The 24,008-nt window shown below is 37.6% G+C and overlaps 1 protein-coding gene across 8 annotated transcripts in view; it reads right to left on the bottom strand.

Annotated features, from left to right (window-relative positions):
- Window positions 1-24,008, bottom strand: part of KDM6A (lysine demethylase 6A) — a 151,503-nt gene that overhangs the window by 7,584 nt on the left and 119,911 nt on the right. For all 8 annotated transcript variants that reach the window (XM_058825137.1, XM_058825136.1, XM_058825139.1 and 5 more), the window contains 9 exons: window positions 12,944-13,073; window positions 11,395-11,500; window positions 10,467-10,672; window positions 7,999-8,063; window positions 7,824-7,898; window positions 6,417-6,565; window positions 5,324-5,438; window positions 3,562-3,749; window positions 2,244-2,385 (listed from right to left, as the gene is read on the bottom strand). In XM_058825137.1, coding sequence (XP_058681120.1) covers window positions 2,244-2,385; window positions 3,562-3,749; window positions 5,324-5,438; window positions 6,417-6,565; window positions 7,824-7,898; window positions 7,999-8,063; window positions 10,467-10,672; window positions 11,395-11,500; window positions 12,944-13,073 — 1,176 coding nt within the window. The remainder of the gene's footprint in view (window positions 1-2,243; window positions 2,386-3,561; window positions 3,750-5,323; window positions 5,439-6,416; window positions 6,566-7,823; window positions 7,899-7,998; window positions 8,064-10,466; window positions 10,673-11,394; window positions 11,501-12,943; window positions 13,074-24,008) is intronic.

Here is a 24,008-nt window from a genome sequence, read left to right as displayed (position 1 = left end):
CAGACAAGGAGCCCACAGGAAAATTATGCAACTGCTTCTCTCTCTTAAGGAAATTCATGAGGGTTTCTGCATTTCCAGGGTGTTTACAAAGCCAAGGTCAGACACAGCCTTTGCTGATACTGATTTCTAGGAACTGTTATTCCAGAGCTACAGGAGTGACCACAACAAAAAGTTATCTCAGGCTGCTGCTACTGGACTTCACAAACCAGTGCTAATCATCCCCTCTTATTCCCCTCTGCAGCCACAGCAGGAACTTGAGTTTTGGCTGACAACTAACCTGGATGGGGGAGGCTTAATCCAACTAAACTGGAAATTATTTCAGTAGACTGGAAACAGCGAATGCACATGGACATCCAAAATTTCTATCTGCTCCTCAGCATCTCTGTTTATTTGTAATATACACTAAAGTTTGAGTCTCTTGCTAGAAAAAGCTGGGCTGCTGTCAGCCTGCAAGACAACAGCAAATTACCATTTTGTCCTCTGTGTTTCTCCATAACCTTTTAAGCAATTCTCTTGGAGAAGGAGGCTGTGCTCAGTCACATTCTTCTCCTTTCAAACCCAAAACCATGGCAAATGCAAAATTACAAGTGGCCAAAATACCAAAATCATATTTTTTAAGAATATTCCAGAACTTCTTTGAGCCTTACAATAGATGTCTGTTGGGCTTTGTATGTATTTTATATAAATAAAGATAAAAGTGAAGCTCGTGGATTTGGTATTTTTAAATGGATTTTTTGGTTTTCTCCTTCCCACACTCTTCCTGCATATTCCCCTGTTTCTCATTTCTAACAACTCAATTTCTCTTCTCCATTTTATGACAGCTGGCATTAGGAATATGAGCACTAATTGTTTAATTGAAGGGGCAGGACTGCCAGGCCTTCAGCAAATACTTTATTTACCCTGAGTATCAGTTCCTAGATTTTAGAAAAGTATTCACACACAAATGCTACCCTATAATCAAGCTTTAGAGTTAGTACAAACCTCCCTGTTGTCAACTTCCAACATTCTCAGTTCTTACAAATTTAACATTTCCCCAATGCCACCATTCTGCAACAGATGTTCAAGCCTAAATTAAATTTCTACTGTAAAAAGATGTCGCACTCAGATGTCACCAAAAATTCCCACTGGGGAAAAAAAGACACTCTTTTTCTTTGCCCTTTTTTTCACAAATTAATTCACCCATTTTTTAAAGCCCATTACAAGGCAAATGATAAAAGGATACAATGCCTGTTGATCCAGTATGTTGGTAAGACTAAGAAGGGCTCAAAAGTGCCTTGGTAGAGACTCAGGCAAAGCAGAGTGTGCTGCTACCAGAGGATTCTCATGATGAGTAATATGCTTTGGAATTCATTCCCCCACGTTAAGACAAATCTATGTTAGATGTTAGAAATGTTCATTCAGTCCCCAACCTCAGTATGGTGCAATGTGATTTACATTTCTTCAAGTTGCACCCTTTGAAGAAAATCACTACAGATGCTTGAAGCCTGGAACATTCCTGCATTTTGGAATGTGCATATGAGAAATGTCACTAAACTCAATTATCATTTTACAGATCAATCAATTCATTGTTCAGAAGAGCAAAGGGAAGGAGGGTCTCAAGTTCCTACTTGAGATAAAGATCTAAAAGATTTATACTGGATCTCCTAATGACAACATGAGCTCACTAACTACAGGTTCTAGAAATGCAGAATTTAACTTTGCTGTAAAAATGACTATATATTCCAATTCAAATATTTGAGTTGATGACCTGATTTTCCTATTTCTGATGATATATACTAAACAGCTGCTGTGATCAAAGCCATTTTGCTTTAAATTGTTGAATAAAATCTATGGCACATTTAACTAAAAAAAGTTACACAGATGATTCTAAAGCTATGCCAAAATAACATCATATAAAACATAATAAAATTAGGGATACAAATATTGTATTAGGGATAGAAATATTGTGCTTGAAATTATATAAATATAAATATATTTCATATATTTATTACATATAAACTTCGTATATTTATATATAAATACATAAATTTATATATTTTTATTATATATATTAATGTATAATATTTTATATAAATATAAAATTAAGGATATAAATATTATGTTTTAAAAACAGAATCTTAAGTAACTTTGGTTTGGTTCCCAGGAACAGAAAAGCCTTGCAAAGAACTATTTATAAATCAACCACTGGTTTATGTGTGAAGAGGAAAAGGGCACAGTAAATCTTCAAATCAACAAAAACTTACTTTATCATTTCGAAAAGCTTTGGATCTGAGACCTTGATATTCCGAGCCATATTCCACGAGAGGTGAACCATGGGCACTATGGACTTCACGCTCTGCAGCTTATTCCACTCGTACCGTTCCACTGCCAGCTTGTACTGACAGGCTGCACAAACACACACAACACAGCCATCAGTCAGGGGAGGAACAATTATCAGCCCAGACCACTCTGTTTAAATTAGTAATTTATATCTCTAACAGCTAAACTTCCTTCACAATGAGCCATTCATTCCAACTGCATTTCTATTCTTTGAAATGTCTTAAAAAGTGTATTTATGATGCTGAGAGAACACACAATGCCATAACAGCAACAAATACCTGTGCAGACAAGTTACTGGCAAGTGTTTGATTTCTTTGTTGAACATGGAGCAGGTATTTCAAAAATGGTGAATTAGTAAATTTTAAAATATTCCAGATTAAAAAAATCCAGGTTTGAAATGTCTGCATCTCAAGTCTATTCACAATTTATCATGATTCTACACTGCTGTGGTATATAATTTCTTCTTGAGAGAAAAAGTGAGTCAGACTTTTTCATTAAGCAGCCTACTCACGCCACCCTCCCTTTAAAAATGTTTTACAAAATTTACTGTGACGGAACATGAGAGGTCTCTCAGTCAATCACACAATCCTAGAGATGCACTCTTTATTGTACCATATAAAGACATATTTTAAACTACTTAAGAAAACAGAAGTTTTTTTGGAAGTACATTTTCTTCAAACACTGGACAGACTCTTGTTTTAGCAGCGGAATTTCCTTCCACACTCACAGATAAAAATCCTTCCAAGACCATGGATCAAAACTGAAGAATTCTAGAGCGGTAGGTCTGAGAAACCAAATGTTCCTTTATGAAATAAATTTTACAGCTGTTTCCATTTCCTGATGCTCTCACCAGAGTTATTAGGTACCCACTCTCCCACCAATATTAGAGCACTAGTCCTTTAATTTATATGAAATCCATAGTGCAGTTTGCTGGGTAGAGAACAAATCTGGGAGAAAAAGTTAAAAAATGTCCTAAGAAGACAATACACAAATTAATATACACATTTTACTTCTACAAGCCCATTCAAAGCCTGAGTGCCAAGGCTACATTCTTGCTGCTTTCTCTTCCTCTCACAATGGAATTCTTTAAAGCTTCAACATGTCGTATTTTAAAAATACAACACATTGGGGTTTTTTTCATCTAGCAAAGCATGGCAAATGAGTAAGAACTGGCAGGTTCTGTGCCATGTGCAGTAATATGTTACCTACACAGAGCTCAGCAGAGGCACTGCTCACACATACCTGTGAGAGGGCCAACGTTCCAGGCAATGTTGTTGCACCAGCCAATGGCCTGAACCCAGTGAACAGTGCCAGCATTTATCCACACCAAATCCCCTGGTCTTTGAATAAATCTATAAACTGGGACATTGGCTTCATACAAATCTTCCAAGTTTGGCCACCAAGATCCCATTAGGAAGTTCATATTGTTCCTGAAACAAGAGCAAAGATAAAGTCTTCAGCATTTCCCAGTGGAATGTTAGTGACAGACACTTCAATAAAACCACCTGTGAAAAATGAGCATCACCATGAATGTGTTCAGTGACCCACAAACAGTAGCCAAAAGGAAAGTGTCATCTGTAAAATTCCTGACCACAATTCCACATTTCACAGCCTGCAATACATTAGAACACCTTCCCATCCACCTGCCCATGTGAAGTCAGTTTACAGCTTCCAGTTAGGTTCTATTTTCCTTTAAGTTTCCCAGTGTTTTATTGATGCTGAGGCAGACTAACCCTTGCTCAGATCCATTGTGGCACTGGTGGCCAAAGCCGCTTTTTCCATCACTGCCTGGCCTCCTGGACAGACCACAGCAGCTCCCAAGGATGTTTTTTGTTCTGAACATGTACTCACACTGCCCAATGTGCAGCTTGCCCACACAACAAGCAACATTTTAACTGTGGTCCATGGGTCTGTGCTCTCAGCCAAGAACTGCTGACCCTCCTGAGCAGCATGGAAAAACACCTCCATATGGATTTCCTAACTATGAAGTCTTCCCCTATGGTTATGCAAAATCCACACTCCTCTCCCATCCTTATCTCACTATTACACTGCTTTTATACTGCACCATGAGAGATTATTTGCAATGCAGAGTTTTCAAAGACAACCAAGTGCCTTTGGAGAGGCACTGTAGACATTTTGTGAGGTTACCAAGCTCTCAGTTTCTCTGTCAGCCTCAGAAGAACAGTGACATGCAAGTAACAAGGCCTGTTGTTCCAGAGACATCACTATTCCATCAGTGGAAATTACATTTTTGAGATTATCTTTATAAGGGTGGATGTAATAAGAACAGCTGTCAGTAGGCAGGCAGAAAATACAGAGACACTGAGATGAATTCACAGAGCTCTGGAAAAGTTCTGATGTCAAAAGCTTAATCCAGACTCAACTGGGTAAGAAAAATCTTCCACAGAATCAACCTCAGAGGCTCCTGTTTGAGTACTGGCATGATTAGGGGACACAACTGATGCTCCCTCTATTTTTGTGTATACATGTACAAACAAGTATTGTTGGTATTGTTTTTATTTTTGTATTGTTCTGTTTGTTTTAAAAACCACTCTACACAAGGCACAGCAGAGAAATCCTAATCTTAGAGGTGGCTGAGTAGTTCCCCAATGCTCAGGGTACCTCAGCTTTTCCAGGGTGTTACATGTATGTAAGTCTAAGCAAAGCCTGCCACAGCACCTCCTGGGGTCTGAACAAATTAGGCTTTCACTCTAAATGCAACAACAAAACATGCCAAAATACCAGTGACTCTTTATTTGCTTCTGACAAGAGAATTCTGCTTTTGTTTTGTCAAAGGCAACCCAAGACTCTGTATATTGTACAAATGTGGTATTTTGTATGAACTCTAGATTTTGCATTTTGACCTGCATTTAAAAGACTTTTCTGACTTCATGGAAAACCCATAATATCCCCTTTGAACACCCTCAGTAATTTCCCCCCTCAGGTCTGAGACAGGCACAAAAAATTTGATAAAAGTAAGAGAAAAACATCATGTCCAGCTTACTTTTCACAGAAGTCATTCATGACACCCCAATAGCTTTCAGGGACAACAAACCATTCACAGTCACCTGGACCAATATTTATATTTACTGAGCAGAAGTTGTTATTTTCTTGATGACCTGAAATTTAAGACAAAAGTAAACACACTTTATGCAAGGCCTTTCTATCAAAACAGTGCCAGGAAATGCAAAGACAATTTCTAAAAAAACTTACACCACAGTTAAAGTATTTTTATGTATTTTATATGACACTTACATACACTATTTAGGTGCTTCACACAGTTAAGCTACCAGTGGCATGAGAATTCTGCTTTTGTTAGTTTGTGGAAAACAAAATTGGAACTACCAATCTGGGGGATCTGACCAATATTTCAGCAGTTCCTACCTCCTGTAGAAACAAATACTTCAAAAGCTCAGATTTTGTGTTTCATGCTATCTCCTGACAGTCTTGGTCAGTACAAACTTTGTGACTTCAGGCACTGAACAGACAAGGAGTACAAAAGTCTTTCTGAAAGATATTTCAAAATTCATGTAGAAATGCCCAATATTTTATCTTCTTTAGACAGCTGGAAAACTGAGCCATAATCCCTAATGGAATTTTCTGAAGATCTACTTCAGAAAAAAAAGGACCCTGAAATTTAGTCCAGATTCCTCAAGTCCCAGTCCAGGTCCCCAGCACAGCACAATTCATCATGGAGGGTTGAGTTCTATTCTCAGACAATAAAAATATAAAAAAGTGGAAGTGTCTGATTTCTAGGACTGCACCAGACCCTCTTGGGAAACCTCTAGAAGCTTCCAAGGTATGTAAAATAAAAATATCGTCCATGTTTATAAACCCAACGTTCTCTCCTTAAAGAACCCACTGTTGCTTGCAGGAGGTCAACAGGACAATTCCCTAGCACTGCAGAAATCCAGAAATTTCCACTCTAAGTGCTTTGAGCATGCAGAGTTCAGTGAAGTAAGAACTATAAAAATATTGAATATGTGTATTTATCCCATTTAGGCATGCTGTAAGTATGGGAAATCTGCAGTGCATTTAAATCCAACACCCCAAAGGAGAACCTGATTTTTTAATGGGATTATGATGATTATACTCACCTGGTGTCCTGCTGCCTGGAACCTTCATGTAGAGCTGCACTGTGTTCATGCCCAGGATGGTATGACCAACATGGCTTAGAAGATTTCCTGCTGATACCACACGTACAAAAGCAGGAAGTTTTGTCAGTTCATGGAGTTGCAACTTCCACCTGCAGCAAAATAGCAAATTGACAAACTGTGAATCCCTGAAACTCTTAGAAGAGTCTGGGAAACATAAACATTTCCAAAAAATTGTTAGCACAGGTATCTGTGTTACTCTTTCAATTTTAAAATAATTCCAAACACAATCACAAATCTGACAGGCTAGTTGAGGGGAAAGATAATTTTGTAGCCAAAGCTGAAACTACAGATCAGAAGATCTGGCATCCATCCAGGATTCTAGAAGGACTACTTCAAGTACCAAAATCCGAGTCCCTACGAGCCCCAGGTTGGCTTTGCTTAACTTCATTTGAAGTCTCTCTCTCAATGGCTTGCTCAGAGTAACAGTTTATTATCAACTAGTTTGCATCTACAGATGGAATTTCCTTTATAGAAAAATGGCTTCAATATCTAAAATTCTGTAGCAACCTCTAATCACCTCCACAGATGCACACATTGATCTTCTATGCCACAAAAGATGTCATCATCTTAAGTGTCCTTACTCCCCAAACACATCAACTTTTCTTCTTTTCTAATGACTGAACCAGATCAGAATTTTTGTACTGCACAGCTTAGACATGCTGGATCTTTGATGGAAGTATGTATTAACCAGAGATTGAACCAAATAATTTTTATTATAATAAAAACATGCTTTCAGGGTATTTCCAATATTTTCTAAGCTACCTTCCTCTTCCCACATAAATAGTTTAAAAAATACTCAATTTTGGTTTTGAGGCTCTTGAGAGGTATCATGGCTTACCCACAGGTAAGCATTGGTCTGGTCTTTCCTACATATTTACTGGATAAAGAAGCAAGAGTTATGTAAAGGTGAAAACATATGACAGTATGAATTAAAGGAGAAAACCCATGAATAACGAAACTTCAGACAAAAAAGAAAAAAAAAAACTTTAATCTTACAATTTTTACACAAAAACTAAAAATTTGGGTGTTTTCAGAAGTAATAAAGTAGCAACCAAACAAGTTAAAGCCTCACAATGAAACAAAGAGAATGAATTAGAAGGAGGACTAGAAAGAATATTTCAACTCATTTCTGGACAAAGAAAAATCCTGGGAAGAGAAGTCTGAAAATATTTTTTAGCATGAGAAGGACTTGTAAGAACAGTCTGAAGAGCAAAGGTAACCATTTCATGTGGAAACTGGAATTTATCAGCAGACTGACTGATGTCTGAGAATACCACACTGGATTTCCAGAAGGATTATCATCATCTAGAATCCCACTGTGAGCAGGAGAAACTGTAATCAACTTACTTCTTGTCATCTGACAGGTCAATGTTGGTCCCAAACTTGATTGTTTTAAAAGGTCCTCTTCTCCTCCTCCCAGAGCTGCAAATGTAGCAAATGGATCAGGCAAATGTGAAAAGGGAATGATGGAAAATAGCACACAGAACCAACTACAGAATGAACAGAGTTATAACACACTTACTTATCAGAAGATGTGGATTCATTATCTGAGTGGTCCTTGTGGTGACTCTTCTTCTCATTTTCCTCCTATAAAATGCAAATTTGAAATGTTTTCACGTATATATACATACATACACAAAAGAACATATAAAATATATAGGTATAAAGTGATAACACAGAGATATAAATATATTTATTTCAAGATACTGACACAAACTTTGAAATATCTATGTCTAAGATTTTATGTCAACATTTCTTCATTGTGAAGAAAATAAAAAAAGTCAGTCAAATGCATTGAAATAAATTTCTTCATGGCTGCAGATTCCATGACACTCAGGCCAGGACAACAGAAAATGTCTACACTGTAAATATTTCTGCTGGCCTGCATTCAAGCTGGAAATGAGAATATTGGCTTGCTCCTTTCTGAGGGTGACCTGGAATCCACTATTAAAGAATTCTCTTAATATTTTCAAATAAGAACATCTACCTCCCTGCAAAGTCAAGCAGGTATTCTGACAGGAAATTAGGATGACTAATATTTAGAAAACTAATTTAATAAAATCCATTATATAAAATCTTTTGAATTTTTCATAGCCATATGCTATTTTAGCACTATCTGAGACCACGACTGGTGGAAAAAATCCAACCAGTATTAAATGATGCAATTTGATCTTTTTAGCAGACTGTGCTCAAAACCCTATTCTAAAGACTTCTATTTTGGCAAGTATATGGACATGGAAGGAAAGAGACAAAAAGAAGAAGGAGCTGTCTGGATTCTGTCCAAAGATCTCTGGCTTTGAATGGGATTGTTGTTTAAATCTCAAAGTGCCCTGTGTACCTGAGAAAGTCCCATTCATCCTTTGAATGAAGGACAAAGAGAAACAAAAAGGAACCTAGTGATGATGGATTTATCAAATGCTGCAAGACATGTTAGAAAAGCAATGCAATAGCTCTTAGAGGAATAAAGAAAAAAGATCACTTAGGGCAAGCCAAAGAGAACTGTGGCTATAGAAAGAAGAAATAAAGCTTTCATTTAAACACTGCAGAGTCACCTAAGGACAGGTCAGAGCAGTGTTAGGCAAAGGACACATGTACAGTGTCTTTCTAATTTCCAGGGGAAAAATGAAAATCATCACTCTTAAAAACTATTTTATGTACTGCATTTTTACCACCAGTTGGTAAAAGTGAGGAAAAAAAATCAGAGCACCCTACAGGACACACTGTGGTGCAAATCCAAAGCTGAGGCTTTCAGTGGTATGTGCTAAATTATATATAAATAAAAAAAAATATATAGATCAACAGATATAGATAGCTATTATATTCCAGTGATGTAATGTTCTCCAGCCCCTCTGGAATGACATACAGGAACAGAACACTGGTGCTACTGCTCAGGGGGCACAGAAACCTTCAGCCAATATCCTCCTGAAATTTATTATCATGGCAGAGGGAGGAAAATCCCAGGTTCTAGAAGATTTCTGTGCCCCCCACTTCCCATGGTATTCCTGTTTCTTTTCCTCATCCTTTACCAGCTCAAAGCCTTATGACTAGATTCCCTTCTGTTCCCTTCAACTAGCAATTATTTTCCTTGTTTCTAATCCTTTCCTCTAATGCACAAAATTTAAATTTAGAATTTCTCTTTCCCTTCCTACTGAAATCATTCCTGTTTCTGTGTAAGGGCAGTGAAAATTGCAATAGTCAATTCCCCACAAAGACCTTTTCCCTATTTTCTAACAAACAACTGGTCAAAATGATCTCCTTGTCTTAGTTCTACCTTAGCCCCATCTTTTTGCAACACCAGGTAACATAAGCCTCCAAGGAGTGCTCATAGCCAATTTCAAGAATATTCTCATAACTCCAGTATAAAATGTTAAAAATACCAATAAAATCACATTTCACAGAATTCCAGAGTAAGAGAATAGTTAGGGTTGGAAGGGATCTCTGGAGATCATGGGGTCTGACCCCTCTGCCAAGGCAGGAAGGGGAAATATTATTTCTAATACTTCACTCTGTCACATAAGCCTAAAAACTTCTAAACTAAATATGAACTGTTATGTTTGGAACCCAACAAAAGACTAGTATTAGTGTAAACTTCTAATAAGCCACATCCAAATTAATTCAGAAGAGTGGGAAGAACAAAGAAATCTGATTTCAAAACATGTGAAATTAGAAGCAATCCAAATTGTAAAAAAGTCCTAAATATTTTAATGTGAATTTTGACATTATAATATAAAAGCTTAAACTAACAAACTTTTAAAGTATGTAATAACCACGAGTTTTATTAAACTTAAGTTTACACTAAGCATTTGGGAAGAACAATATACTATTTGTTCCTCTATTCAAAACAGATTTTGAAAATTTACCTGTGCTCTTCATGCTAATGGAAATGTCTCTTTTTCCTTAGCAGTTTCTGCTTTTTTCAACAGCCATTATTAGTTGGCTCCAGAGTCAGTATGGAGTTTGTGAATAACTTGAAAATAGCAATTAACTTACCCTTAAAGACTCCTGGAATGAGGAGGCCTGGTACTGTGCATATTTAGCAATTGTTGTATGAGATCTACTGCTTTCACAACGCCAGATCTTCTTTGTTCCAGTGGGGTCCCAGTTTTCATCTGCTGGCTGCAGTAGTTGTGTCCTTACTTCTACTATGTGTTCATTATTGGCTTCTACCAATGTCTTAGTAGAGAAGAGTCCTAGATCTAATTAATAGCAATGAAATTAATAAATGAAGGTTAAATAAAATGAAACAATTCCAGGAAAATGCCTGAAGTTATCAAAAGTTTAGTCTAAAATAATTTTTACCACCTAAGTCTGCACAACACTGCCCACCTGAATGTTAATTATTAACATCCAAAAAACTTTCCTCCACATAATCAGTAGAAAATTAGAAAAAAACTTGGCAGCCATGGACTATTTTACAAGAAACATTTTACATGCCTTGGCTAAACAAATCAGCAAACAATGTTCAAACCTATTACCAACAAAGTATTTTTCAGAGCAGAGCTTAATGAATTTACTTCCATCATAAAACATTCCCTACCAGCAGTGGTAGTTTATCTACCTAGAGACTTCAAAATATTGCACACAGTCAAATTACAGATCATTAGATCTAAACACAAAGACATGCATCCAGTTTCTTATAGGAAACTGTCTGGATGTAAACTTCCATATCCACAGCTCAGTTCCCCACTGGGCTCAACAAATCTGCTGTATTTGTGGTGAGGGTTTTTTTGACAAGACTGAAATTAGAAACAACAGCAAAGTGAGAAATGAAAAATTATCCTAACGACTTGGAATATACAGGTAAAATAGTATTATAGAAATAAAACATCCACTTGTAAGAACTGAGAGACTTCTTTTTAAAAACATTAATTCCTCCCCAAATTACAAAAAAAAAAAAAAAAAAAAAAGGTAAATTTACCTAATTTAAGCGCTCCAGCAAGGCCACGTATTACAGTAACAGGGTTGTTTGGATTTGTACAAAATTGATGTAAAGGTGGAAAGAAAGCATCTCGTTTATTTTCCAACTGCAAAATTATAATGGAATATTAGATGTCAGATCAATCTAGATTATTCCTTATTTTTAAAACAAGAAAGAATGATAAAACAAAAGAGAAATAACAGAAAGAAAACAGGAATTTTCTGCATTTCCCTGCACTGTGGGGAATGAACAGCTACACCATACAATTCTTGCTATGGTAAATGCTGGGTTCACTCCTGAAATTAATTTGTTACTGTAATTTGTTTCTTGGCAAGAATTATTCCCAGGTTGCTTCAGCTTTGCAACTCAGGTTTCCTGAACTTAATTTCTTTATCTGACAGTAGCCTTGTACATTCCCTAAATCTACAGAATTCTCTGAAGAGCAATAGTTTCTTTTCAGAAGTAAAGGAGTGCTAATTTTACAGCTAATGTATACAAGAAACAGTATAATTAAAAGACTACTCTCATGGTATATCTCATGTTAACCACAAAGGTTGATTTGATTTTCTTATGCTTCTCTGCACCTATAACCTCAATTTTATGCCATAGCCTCCCTCCTGATTTTTTTTTTTAATTGCTATGAATCCTTGAGAATGCTGAAGGCATTTCTAGCAATAAACAAAACACAACAGGGAGCTCCCAAAGAGTGGCACAACTGCACAGTCTGTGGCAGTGTGGTGACTTTGCAGCTGTGTGAGGACTCAACAAAGCTGGGATGGACTTTTATTAAGGCAGATGAGTTTGGGTGCAACACCTGGAAAACATCTGGAAGCACCATTGCATCCTAACCCAGTTCTCAGCACACTCAGACCCAGGTGCCAGCCTTTTCTGGTCCCCAAGCTGAGGTGACCAAAGCCAACTTTTCACACTGCCTGTACGGACACACTGTAATTTATTTTGCTGCTATTAAGGAAGTGGATATCCTGTAATTTATTCTTCTATTACTAAGGAAGTTAGCTCAATAAAGCTATTATGAAACTTTATTTTCAGAACAAAAGTTGTAATGCTTGCATAAGAAAATACCACTCAACTAAACCCTGCCTTTTCCTGGTGACATTTTGTTCCTGACATCACCTCAACTTTTATTCATTTTTCTTCACTATGTTTTGAAGCAGATTGCTATGGGAATTTAGTTTAATTACTTGCTCATTTATAAGAAAATGTACATACGTTTTTTAAATAATGTGCATTGTATATAATGAACTGTGTGCTTATTCTGCCAACATTTTGAGTACTAAAAGTAAAAAAACTGAAGTATTTTTCCTTTTGCCTACTGAAATTCCTAATTTACAGGTACTTTAAGAGTCAAACTACGTCCCAAAAGTTTAAGGCTGGCATTTCTCCTGCCCATATACCAGTCTGGAGAGCACCGTAATTAGAACTCAGTGATGAACAGGACATCTTTAAAATAATTACATTATGTAATTCAGATATCCAAACAATTACAAAAGACAGGCAGTAATGCACTTCTGCCACTAGATTTACTTACATAAATACTAGGTGTAGGTGGATTCAGCTTGTCCTTTGGCAAGGGAGGGTACGGTGGAGGCGGTGGTCGTGGAGGTGGGCATTTATCCAAGAGAATACTACTGTTAGATAAGCCATTTTTACCCAGATTCCTAAAAGGAAACAAGAGCTGTCTCTGTCAATACTTGACAAATAAAATAAATGTGCATCAGTGTAATCTCTTATGCAAAATAATGTTGTATAAGGAGAAACTGTAATTTAAGATGCAAATAAAGCTCGTGTTTTAATCAAGAATTTTCCATGTATAATTTGATATTATTCAAACTTATTCCCACTTTGCCTGCTGAATTTGCAACATCACCACTATTAGTTAAAAATACAGCCATTTCCAATAAGAGCAAGCACGACACATTTTGATAAAATTTAACAGGAAAATTTAACATTTCAACTGCAAATGAAGAACCTTAGCAGATGGATCATCATTCCACAGGAGCTGAGGCAGCAGAGCAGAAGTCAGAAAATGACAACGTCTCAACCAAAAAACTGCTGAGTCACAAAACCCAACTACAGCTCCACTGCAGCCACTGAACTGAGCCACACCTACCCCTCCCTGCCTTACACATTTTGAAGCAGAAGGAGCCACTGCTGTATAATCCATTTTTTGGAGCAATAAGGGAAAGGCCCTACCCCAGTGAGCTGCTGTCAGTGCTCCTGTGTGTGACCCCAGGGAGAACCTCTCTGCCTGCATTTGCAGCCTCTCCCTGGAGATTTCCAGGTGAGCAGGACCCACTGGATGTGTTATTTCTCCTATAATGGATGACCTTAAAAGTCTTCATTCTGAGCTTAGCCTGAAGTCAACATCCAGTCACCATCACTGGAAATGTACTGACAAAACCATCTCTTATATTCTTGTTAAAAATTACTCAACTACTTCAAAATTCTTCCCACTAAACACTATTCAAATCCTTCTTCCAACCTCCTTTGATTCACTGTTGTTACATCCCACAAAACAGGATGTTTCTAATGTATAATTTAGTCATATATATTCATAAAATTCACTGGTTACTAAAGTTTTGAGTTTTTTTTTTTTTGGTTTTTTTTTTTTTTTTTTTTTTTTTTTTTTTTTTTTTTGTAACAGCAGTCTTCAGCAGAAAACACAAATTTTTATCAGATGAAACTCCCAGTGACAAAAATTTTCTGCAACTGAGCAACAATGTACAGCCAGGTACAGAGTAATGGGATCACTGCTTCAAATCAAGCCAGCAGAACCCACAGGATGGACGTGGGGCTTGAGATCAGATCAGACTGACATGACAAACAATTCAAACAAAATGGACAAACATCTCCCACACCACAAAGCACACCTGTGACACAGCTCATTCCTTGTGCTAGGTGAGTCCAATGCCAGAATTTCACTTCCAAGAAAGTGAAAGAGTGATGCAGAAGCTCCGATCACTCATCATCCAACCTGGCAGAAAAATCACTGGCCAGTGTTTAATGTCTGGTGTAGTTATTGCAAAGGCTTCACTGTCCCCACAAATACCAAAAAAACACCCCCAAAAATCACATGGCAATATAAAATCATCACCCTTCAGAAATTTATTGACCACAGCTGCATGAAACCCCATAGCCAGACTATCCATGCAAAGTGAAACTAAAATCTAAACAGCAGGTATCAGACATTACTAAACCTCTGCATTACCAAACAGTGAAATAAACCCAACAAAAACAAATGCACAGTATCGCAAACAGGGGAGAACTTTGACAAAATTCAGTTTGCATTGATAAACAGTTCTCAGGAAATTTCTAACTCCAGGAAAAGTGAACTTGAAGCAAAAGGGACATTGTTCAGAACTAACAGGACTTGAGCTGCTGCAGTCACAGCAAGGGGATCACAGTGAAAGTTCCTTAAAGAGCACCTGGGGGTTTCAGGGAAGGTGACAATGGAGAGAGGAGAAACTTCTGTACACTTAGAGGAATTACAGGTCTGAAAAGGCAGAGGAGAAGGGAAAGAAACTGAATGAAGGAAAAGATCAGATTAACAAAGACATCTCATAAACCCAGCACTTGAAGCTGGTATTACCAATTGCACGATGTAATTTCCTATTAGGCTACTAAAATGCTATGTGGAAATTTTAAGAGGAAAATGGACAAAGAATAGCAAAGCTGAGACAGCAAAACATTCATAATTTAAGTGGCACAGGAAACAGATGGGCAGAATATTTAAAGTTGTCTTTAACAAACCAGCTTCACTCTATCATAATTTTTTCCTATAATTTTTTTTAAACTATGAATCAGAATATCTTACTATTAATACCAAGGCAAAAGAGCTATTAAAGAACAATTCTTGTAATTGTTAAGTGTGCCAAATAGAGCAATAGAAATTATAAAAAAAACTATAGAAATACTAAAAATATTTGCTACCATGGTGTGAGTATCCACTGCCAGCCTCTCCACTTCTGGAAATACAGAACTGCAGCCATTGCAAGGAAAGTGAAAGATCCTTTTTGACCACAGCACCTGTGCTGAAAATCCCACAAATCCCGGTTTCAAGAATGCAGTTTTTGTGAGAGGATTTCATAGTGGTTGAAAGGGGCAACAAATGCACTGCTCAAGACAAACAAGCCTGATTTATGCCCCCAAAAGAAACTGGATAGCCAGTCATCTGTGATGAAGGAATGAAGAGAAGGACAAACTTCATTAATTAAAATTCACTTCCAGAGGGAACTGGCTTGTTGTGGATGGTGCATGGCCAACACCCTTCACTCCCAGAGTGGGAAGAGGTGGCAGGAGCAGCTGTCAGGCTCAGAGGGACGCGGCCAGGGGTGCACAGGGACACGCAGCCTGCCCTGAGCCACAGCTGCAGCACTCAGAACACTGCAAATTGCTCCAGGGGTGAAAACACCAACTCATGGAAGCTTCACCCTGAGGAGCAAACTCAAACTGCCCTGCTTAAGAGAACATCAACCACTAGGGATGGAACTGGTGCCTTAACTTCACACAAATCACTCAACTGAGTTGGAGAAGATCTCTGGGGTCACTGAGTCCAATCCATGACCAGCCCATGGCCCCGAGTGCCACATCCAGCCTTTCCTTGAACACCTCCAGGGATGGTGACTCCACCACCTCCCTGGGCAGCCCATTCCAGTGTCTAATCATCCTTTCTGCGAAGAAATTCCTCCAGACGTCCAACCTAAACCTCCCCTGGCACAGCCTAAGACCATGTCCTCTTGTCCTGTCACTGGTTTGCCTGGGAATATTTCATGTAGTCACGGGACCTTTTGAGTAAGCGATCATCACATTCATTAGAACATTCCTTTTAATTATATTTTACTGTTTGCTAGGATACATTCCCACAGCTTTTAAGAGACAGCTTACAGTCTTCAGTCTTAGGTAAAATCTTTCCCTCTGGCTGTATCTAAACACACAGCTGACCAGAAGCCCAAGTGTGACACAGTTTCAACACCCACAGAACATTTATCAGGCAATTGCCAGACATGTTTTAGGTACAGGATTGATTCTGCATCATCCCACATGCCCAAAAAACCGCAAAAAGTATCATGGAGATTTAAAGCCACCAATATCAATTTTAATTCCATTTTAAAATAAAAATTCTACCTCAAAAAATAAAGTTAACAGGATAAAACTTATTGTCCCAGAACCAAGAGTCATTATCAATAATTATAATTCTTTCCATTTATTAAATTAATCACCTCAATATTTTTACTATTTCACTCAACCCTTATGTCACACTGAGAGAATTATGTCTATTTCTCAGGAAGCGTGCTCTTCAAGTCCTCTGGAACCTTTCCTGTTTTCCAAGAACTATTAAAAAAACCTATATGAATTATAAACAGTTCTCTGGCTTGCTCTTTCAGAGTTCATGGATGCACGTTATCTGGGCCTCTCACTTAAAAATGCCAAATTTAAGTACAACTGCTGTTTAACCTTCTCCTTGACAAGAGAATACATTCCATTATGTGAAAATTTTATCTGCCTTTTTCCCAAGCACAGAACAAAAATATTTACTGAACACTCTTACCTTATTGAACATTCTGATACTTCTGTGCAAACATTATTTTTCTTAATCTTTTTTGGTTTTGTCTAAAGGCTTTCCTCTTCCAAACATTATTTCTGTGTTTTCTAGAACTGTTAGCTTCAATACTTTTTAAAATATTTGTCCTTTTTGTTTCTGCTTGGGAGATAATGACTTTTGGTGATAATGAAAAGTTCCTAAACAGCTTCCAGTTATCTATACATTTGGATTTTAAGTACCATTTACAGGTCAAAACAGAGTAAGTTACAAGCATTTGTGCTTAAGCAGTTATTTTTGTTGTGAAGTCAGTCTAAGTGAATTATTATTTGAGGATTAGCTGTATGAGAATTAACAAGGTTTTACTGCTCAAGAGATTATAGTTATTCAGAAGAACAAAATTAATACCCTCTCTTCCACCAATAAAAAACCACACTTAAAATGAACACATGGAACTGTGGATTTATTTGACACTCTATCTCAATTCTATCAGAATTAATTAATCCACAAAGAGGAAGGAACAAGACATTTTATTTTTGAAAGGTGCCTGCAGAAGGAGTCAGCTGAAGCTCTGGGCTGCACAGCACCCCCTTGGTGCCCTCCTGCCTCAAACCAGAGCCTCCCACCCTTCACAATTAGCAGATAAAATCAGTTGTTTTCTTACTGGGAGTTATTAGAAAACCACAGAAAACCAGCTGTCAATGCCCAGCAGCCTGGGAAGGAGGAGGTTACACACAACTCCCAGCTTGGTTCCCTGAGCTTCCCCTCCCCAAGCTCCTTCTGTAGCCAGGGCAGAGAGAGGAGCTCTCAGAGGGAATATAAAGAAGTCAAGTCAAGCTTACATTATGCTTAAATGCAAGTAATGCCAGATAATTACACAACCTGTTTATCATGCAATTCCCTACCCCAGCCTTTCACAACCAGGTACTAGCTGGCAATACTCCCAGAGATCTTTCATGAAACACAGAAAATCCTACAAAAGAACCATGGATTTTCTCATTATGCAAATGTATTTCTAATTATTTTTCAATTCTGTTCTGATTTTGACCTCAATAGTACAGGTTGGCAGTGTATTTCATAGGTTAATTACATGTTATGTAAGAAGTAATGTTCCTTTTTTTCTCTTCTTAATGACTTTTACATCTTTCCTCTATTTCATTTGCTAATCACCTTGCTCTGAGGCTGTAAGACAAACAGAATCACATCACTGACTTACGTAAGAAAAGCATTAAAACAAGTGGCACCAAACTTTTTCATAGGCTTGCCTTTCCCTCTGAACTGCAAATTTTCCCATTTTTTTTCTTTTACTCCCATATATTTCTGCTTCCCACTTGCAGAGTTCTGTATTTGCCTTCTGAACAAAACAGAATATTCTAAGCAGTGTTTAGCTTGTGAAATCACAGTGTTTAAAATTTCATTCTTAAAACTTTTGCTATGGTGAAAATCACTGGTCAATGAAATGTACTTTTTAAGGAACTGAGCAATTCTGTCTTGAAGCCAAAGAAGTCCTTTGTTTGTAAATAAAATTCCCAATAAAACAAGAATTGCTTTTGTTGTTTTTAAAAACAAAACACTAATTTAATCCAGATCCTTCCTCCACAAAGTGCTTCCCCTCAAATAGATTTAGGCTCCTTTCCTGTGGATAATGGAGCTCCCAAACCAGTGATTCACTGACTTTCCAGACCAGGCTCAGGGAGCAGCACCTTCAGTAAGGACAGAACAAATTTTTTTCTGCCCTGGGCTCCAACAGAGCCCTTGGAGCAAGGAGAAGTTTGCCCACCTGTGCCTCTGCCATTCCAGCTCCTCAGGAAATGGATCTAGTGCCATTACATAAATGCTGGCCATTTATCAGCCCCTTTTCCAGACTGCTCAGCCCAGACCACCTTCACAGAATCAGCAAATCATTAAGGCTGGAGAAGACCTCCGGCATGATGGAGTCCAACCTGAGACCAAACACCATTTTGTCAATCTGACCACGGCACCACATGCCACCTTCAGCTGTTCCCTGAACACCTCCAGGGAGGGTGACTCCACCACCTCCCTGGGCAGCCCATTCCAATGTCTTATCACTCTTTCCATGCAAAAGTTCCTCTGTTTGCTCCCTGCCCATATCTGTACTTTTATCGTTTTACAAGGCCCCTTGAGAGCAGCTCATCTCTCCTGGTCTCCTGTCACTTTTCTCAGTGGACTGCTCTACACTTTCCCTCTTTGAACCCCAAGCAAAAAGAACTATAAAAAGGCCTTATTAGCCCCTTTTGATACACACTACAGTCTAACCTACACCTCTCATTTGCCTTCCCCAATCATGCCAAACCGGTAAAGCTTTCAAGCTCAGAAATGCTTCAGAGTTGTCAAATGAGTCTTTCCATGGATCACCATAAAAATGACAAGGACAGCTTCCAGCTGACACAAAGTTGCCCAGCTGGGCTCTTCAGAACTGCCTGAGGACTTCTGGAGTTTTGTTTGGACCTTTGCCTGTTCTTTCAAGGCTGTGAACACACTTTAATAAACAATGAAGAAAAATAATAATAATAACCATGATAGTTCTTACTTCTTTAATGAGAAACAGTACAAATCAACTCAGGAACTTCTCTACACTGCTTAAACTAAGGACCTGACCTCAGATCAGCTTCAGAAAGGACAACTGGGAGACTTTAACTGAGATGGATCCTGGGTTTCTATCCCTGCTCTGGGATGGTAATGAGATGCACCAGTTGAAACACTGAGTGAGAAATCAGCTGGTTTCACTTCAGTAGAAATAAACACCTCGAGTGTTGAATCTCAAGTCTTGTGATAATGTTTCATTAATTCTCCTTTCAGAAAGATTGCTCACAGGGAAAAGATACTTACATTTCTAAGAGCACAGAAAAGAGCTTTTGATAACAGTCTTTTTAAGGAAACATGATACACAACCAGACCAAGAAGCACACTCTTCTTTTTTTCCCCTATTAACAATGGGCTTTTCTAGTAACAAACTCAGAGCAGTTATTCTTAGCATATTTTCTTCTTTTAATTACACGGTTTTCACTTATGCTCAGAAATTACCCGGGGTTGTGTTGGTTTTTTGTTGTTTTGTTGTTGCTGGTTATTTTTTCTAAATGACCTCAACAGGAGATTTTCTTTAGGGATCTTAGTAAGGGTAATTAATCTAATAGTGCACTCTTTTATCTGTTAATTTGCTCAGAGGCCTAAAGAATTTTACTCCACTATGTAAACAATTTACCAAACATAATTTAGTTGGTTTATAACCACCTTAAAATTTACTGCTGCAACCAGTTTTACTGGTAGGGAAGACTAACCAAATCCCACTTCCCTGAATCACCTCCTCAATTCCTTTTCATCCCTACACTCCAGCAGCAGTTTAACAAGATGAGCACATTTGCCACCCCACTGTTCTCCAGAACAGCATCTTAATGAGATTTGCATATCTGAGTCAATAGCTCAGCTCCTGCATTTCTCAGCTCCTTGTGGCTTTTCAGTGACATTGTCTGGCCCTTCAAGGGAAGCTCCTTGTACAAGTATTAATTGCTGTGCCAGCACCCTATGTCTGACCCCTTCTCAGCCTCCTCAACAACCTCATTTCACCCCAGGAACAGAATGGAGCTCTGTTAAATATTTCCTCAACATTCGCACCAAGGAAGATGGATATAAAGAAACTTTTCAGCCTCCACAATTATCTTGCCCTACTTAAGTGCTCACTTTAGTCTTTGGCAAAACAAAGCATTTACCAAGCCTGTTTCTACAGAGCAGACAACTCATTCACACATAATAAAAGAAGAATCAAACTGAGTTTTCGCTTTGGCCAGTGTTTTGCATTTTATGGTACAAGGCATCTCCTTTCACCTAACGGCTTCACTTGAGCAGCTTTTATTAAGACAACACTTGTTTATGTAAGGCAAAACGACAGTCTCCCAGCATTTATTTCTGTCTAACTAACTCTGATTTTATTTGATTGTGATGCAAGACTTCTGAATGCCTGTTCTAATAAACTGCTTTCACTGTAAAAACCAGCAAATTTTCATATTCCTGATGCTCCTTTGTTCTTAAGCAACACACAAAACCCTTGGAACTTTAACAGGTCACTTTTTGGTGGTGAGCATTACCATAAAATCCCTCCTGTGAGATGAGCAACTTCATTATCCTGCAGTTCACTCTCCTGCACTGGGTCAACTGTAGTTACCTTGTGAATCAACTCTTGTGCTTTACTTAATCCCAAACTGCTACTAATTCCAGGTCTTTTGTGGTGTAAACACAAATAAACATGTAGGGTCTAAAAGATGCAAAAAATGGCTCTTTTAGACAAGACTTTTTTAAACATGAAAGCATCTGAAGAAAAAAAAAAATTAACAACTAGACATCTGAGGACTTCAATGCAACTTACAAAGAATAAAAACAGCCTGGTTATGAAGTAAGCATATAGTAAACAGAGCCAAATGCAGAACAATGAGAAAGAAAATAAAAATGAATAATCTACTGCTCCAGCTATAAAAAAAACCCAAGTTACATCCACCTGTTCCTACCTGTAAAAATATCTATTTTTGCCTGGAGAACACTATCAAGACAACAGGGTAACAGATTCCATTGACTACTGTCATATAGCAAGAAGAATGTGCCAGAAGATAACAGAATATAATTATCCACATTAGAGATAAAGCCAGAATAATTTCTGAACACATCAAATAAAATAAGGGTATGTATGCAACAACTGACACACATGAATACATTTAAGGCCCAATACAGTGTAGCTCCAATATAGAAAATGAAATTCTACAGGACAACTCCCCTCTCTCCGTGCATTAAGCTTATTTAACACAGGTGTCTGGGGTCTTGTCTGGTCTTTTTATCTGTTGTGTTTTAGGGTTTGTTGTTGTTTTTACAGAAAAAAAATATTTTCATGTTTTCTACTGTGGGTAGCTTTTCTGCAATTTTTACAGTAGTTCTAAAAACCAACACTTTTGGTCACAAATTCACATTTGAATCTCAAGATACCACTTGCAGACAGCACCCAAATATAATCAGTCCTACAGGAAGTACTTTCAATTCTTTGTTATTGCATTCCCACACAGTGTGTTAAAATAAAGGTCAACATGTAGTATTGAAGCTCACAGTATCTGATACATTAGCATATAAATATCTTCCATTTTACTACATATATATATTATCTTTGCTATTCAGCAGGCCTTTGAGCAGATTATCTTTTAAAGTTCTCCCTCCCAAACATTTTTCTTTATGTCAGTCATGCACACAACAGCTGTAACAAGGATGTTCTGCCCAAAATTCTGCTCCAGAGCTGTCAGGTGTATGCCTGTGCATCTTAAAACAAAGCAAGGGCTAATCAGCTACTCAGTAAAAGAGTGGGAAATCTCTGTCTTCAACTTTATGAATATAACTGTCAGACATATTAGAATGGCAGGGAAAAAACCCCAATCCTATTAACATATACAATGTTTATACACAGAGTTATAATTTTTATTAGTATGAAATAACAGATAACCAGCTCTAGCACAGGTGAGCTACTGTATTTCTCAGAGTCTCTTATTAGCAGACATATGCAGAATTTCCAGAAAGCTTTGTTTGTCTAGGAGAAATCCTGTCTCAGAACCTGTAAATATAGTTCAGACTGATGCAGTAATTTACCTCAGAGCTGCTAAAAAATACAAGTCTCTCCTCCACTTTTCCCTACCATCCTGCTTCTAAGCCCTCTGCCTTGCTGAATGAAGATGCAGACAGGCTGAAGAGGGAGCTCTCAATCTCCAGTCCGTATGAAAGAAAGGGAAAAAAGCACATTAACAACGCCTAACACCTTCTGAGCTGGCTGCAAACTGCACGGGACAAAGTATTAGCTTCCCTCCCTTGAAAAATTATGATTATATGAGCCTGTACCGACTGTAAGAAGCCAAGTGAAACACCTTTATGAGCCTTCCTTTATCTTGGAAATTAAGTATCATTAGGAATACTACACCTCCATCAAAGAGCACAAACGTAAGGACTTGACGGTTTACAGACTTTGTAGCTAAAATGACAAATATTTTGCTACAAACACTAACTGCAGATCTCTCAGACAACAGCACACCAAACACATCAAAATGCAACATTTCACCAGAGTGAAACACTTCCCATTACTCTCTCAAGAAAGCTACATTCCAATTTTGGAGGCAGATCAGGTAAACTTTAAAAAAAAAAACAAAACATAAAGTCTCTAACAGTTCATATTACGCCTGTCTGCAATGCACTCATCCTAACACCACACACTGAAGCTATTTTTCATACTTCTACTAGAAAGAGCACATAAATGGTCCCAATTAAAAAAAAAAGCTGTTAAGCTGTTAATTTTTATGAATGTAGTATGTGTAGCAATGTCACTTGGAAATGAACATTACAGTAAGACTTAATATTTGAAAGATGACAAAATAGGCTCCCTAAAGGTTTTTTTTCCTCTCTTTTATGAAATTTATCTTGGTAACAGATAGTGACAGACTGCTATATCATGGACAGTATTAGTCATCAAATCCCACAACATTAGGAACTACAAGCTCTCAGTCACAGTAACAGATGCAGGGTTTTTGTAAAACGATAGAAACATGCTTTTATACTATTTTTTTAATATCAAAAGAGTAATGCTCAAAACCACCATATTTGCTATATAAAATATAGCAAAAATACATCCTAAATAAAGTGTTTTGGAGTAAAATATATTGAGGTGATAAAAATTCCAACAAGAATTCTAACAGAGAAAAATACAGACAACATTTCAACTAAAAGAACTGCAAACAGGAAGACAGCAGAGTACAGCCCAAAACATTCAATAACCATACACTAATGATTAAAGGGACTTCTGTGAACTTTAAAGGCATCTTAGGTAACATTTTCAAACACAGTGACATCTGTAAAGGACAGCTACAGAAATTACAGTGCTCTAAATGGTCATTTAAAATTCTCAGCTTGTTTGGATTTCAAACAGTTTTTTTTTTTTTTAAGAAAGCAGGCAAATCTCTCCAAAGACTACCAAGAAATCTTGAGGACTTGGAGGTATTTTTCACAGAGAAGGTTGTGA

This window comes from Ammospiza caudacuta, chromosome 2 (genome assembly GCF_027887145.1).
Source record: "Ammospiza caudacuta isolate bAmmCau1 chromosome 2, bAmmCau1.pri, whole genome shotgun sequence".
In the NCBI taxonomy this organism is placed as follows: domain Eukaryota; kingdom Metazoa; phylum Chordata; class Aves; order Passeriformes; family Passerellidae; genus Ammospiza; species Ammospiza caudacuta.
Note: the sequence above shows the minus strand (reverse complement) of the source record. Positions and strands in the feature narration are given on the sequence as shown.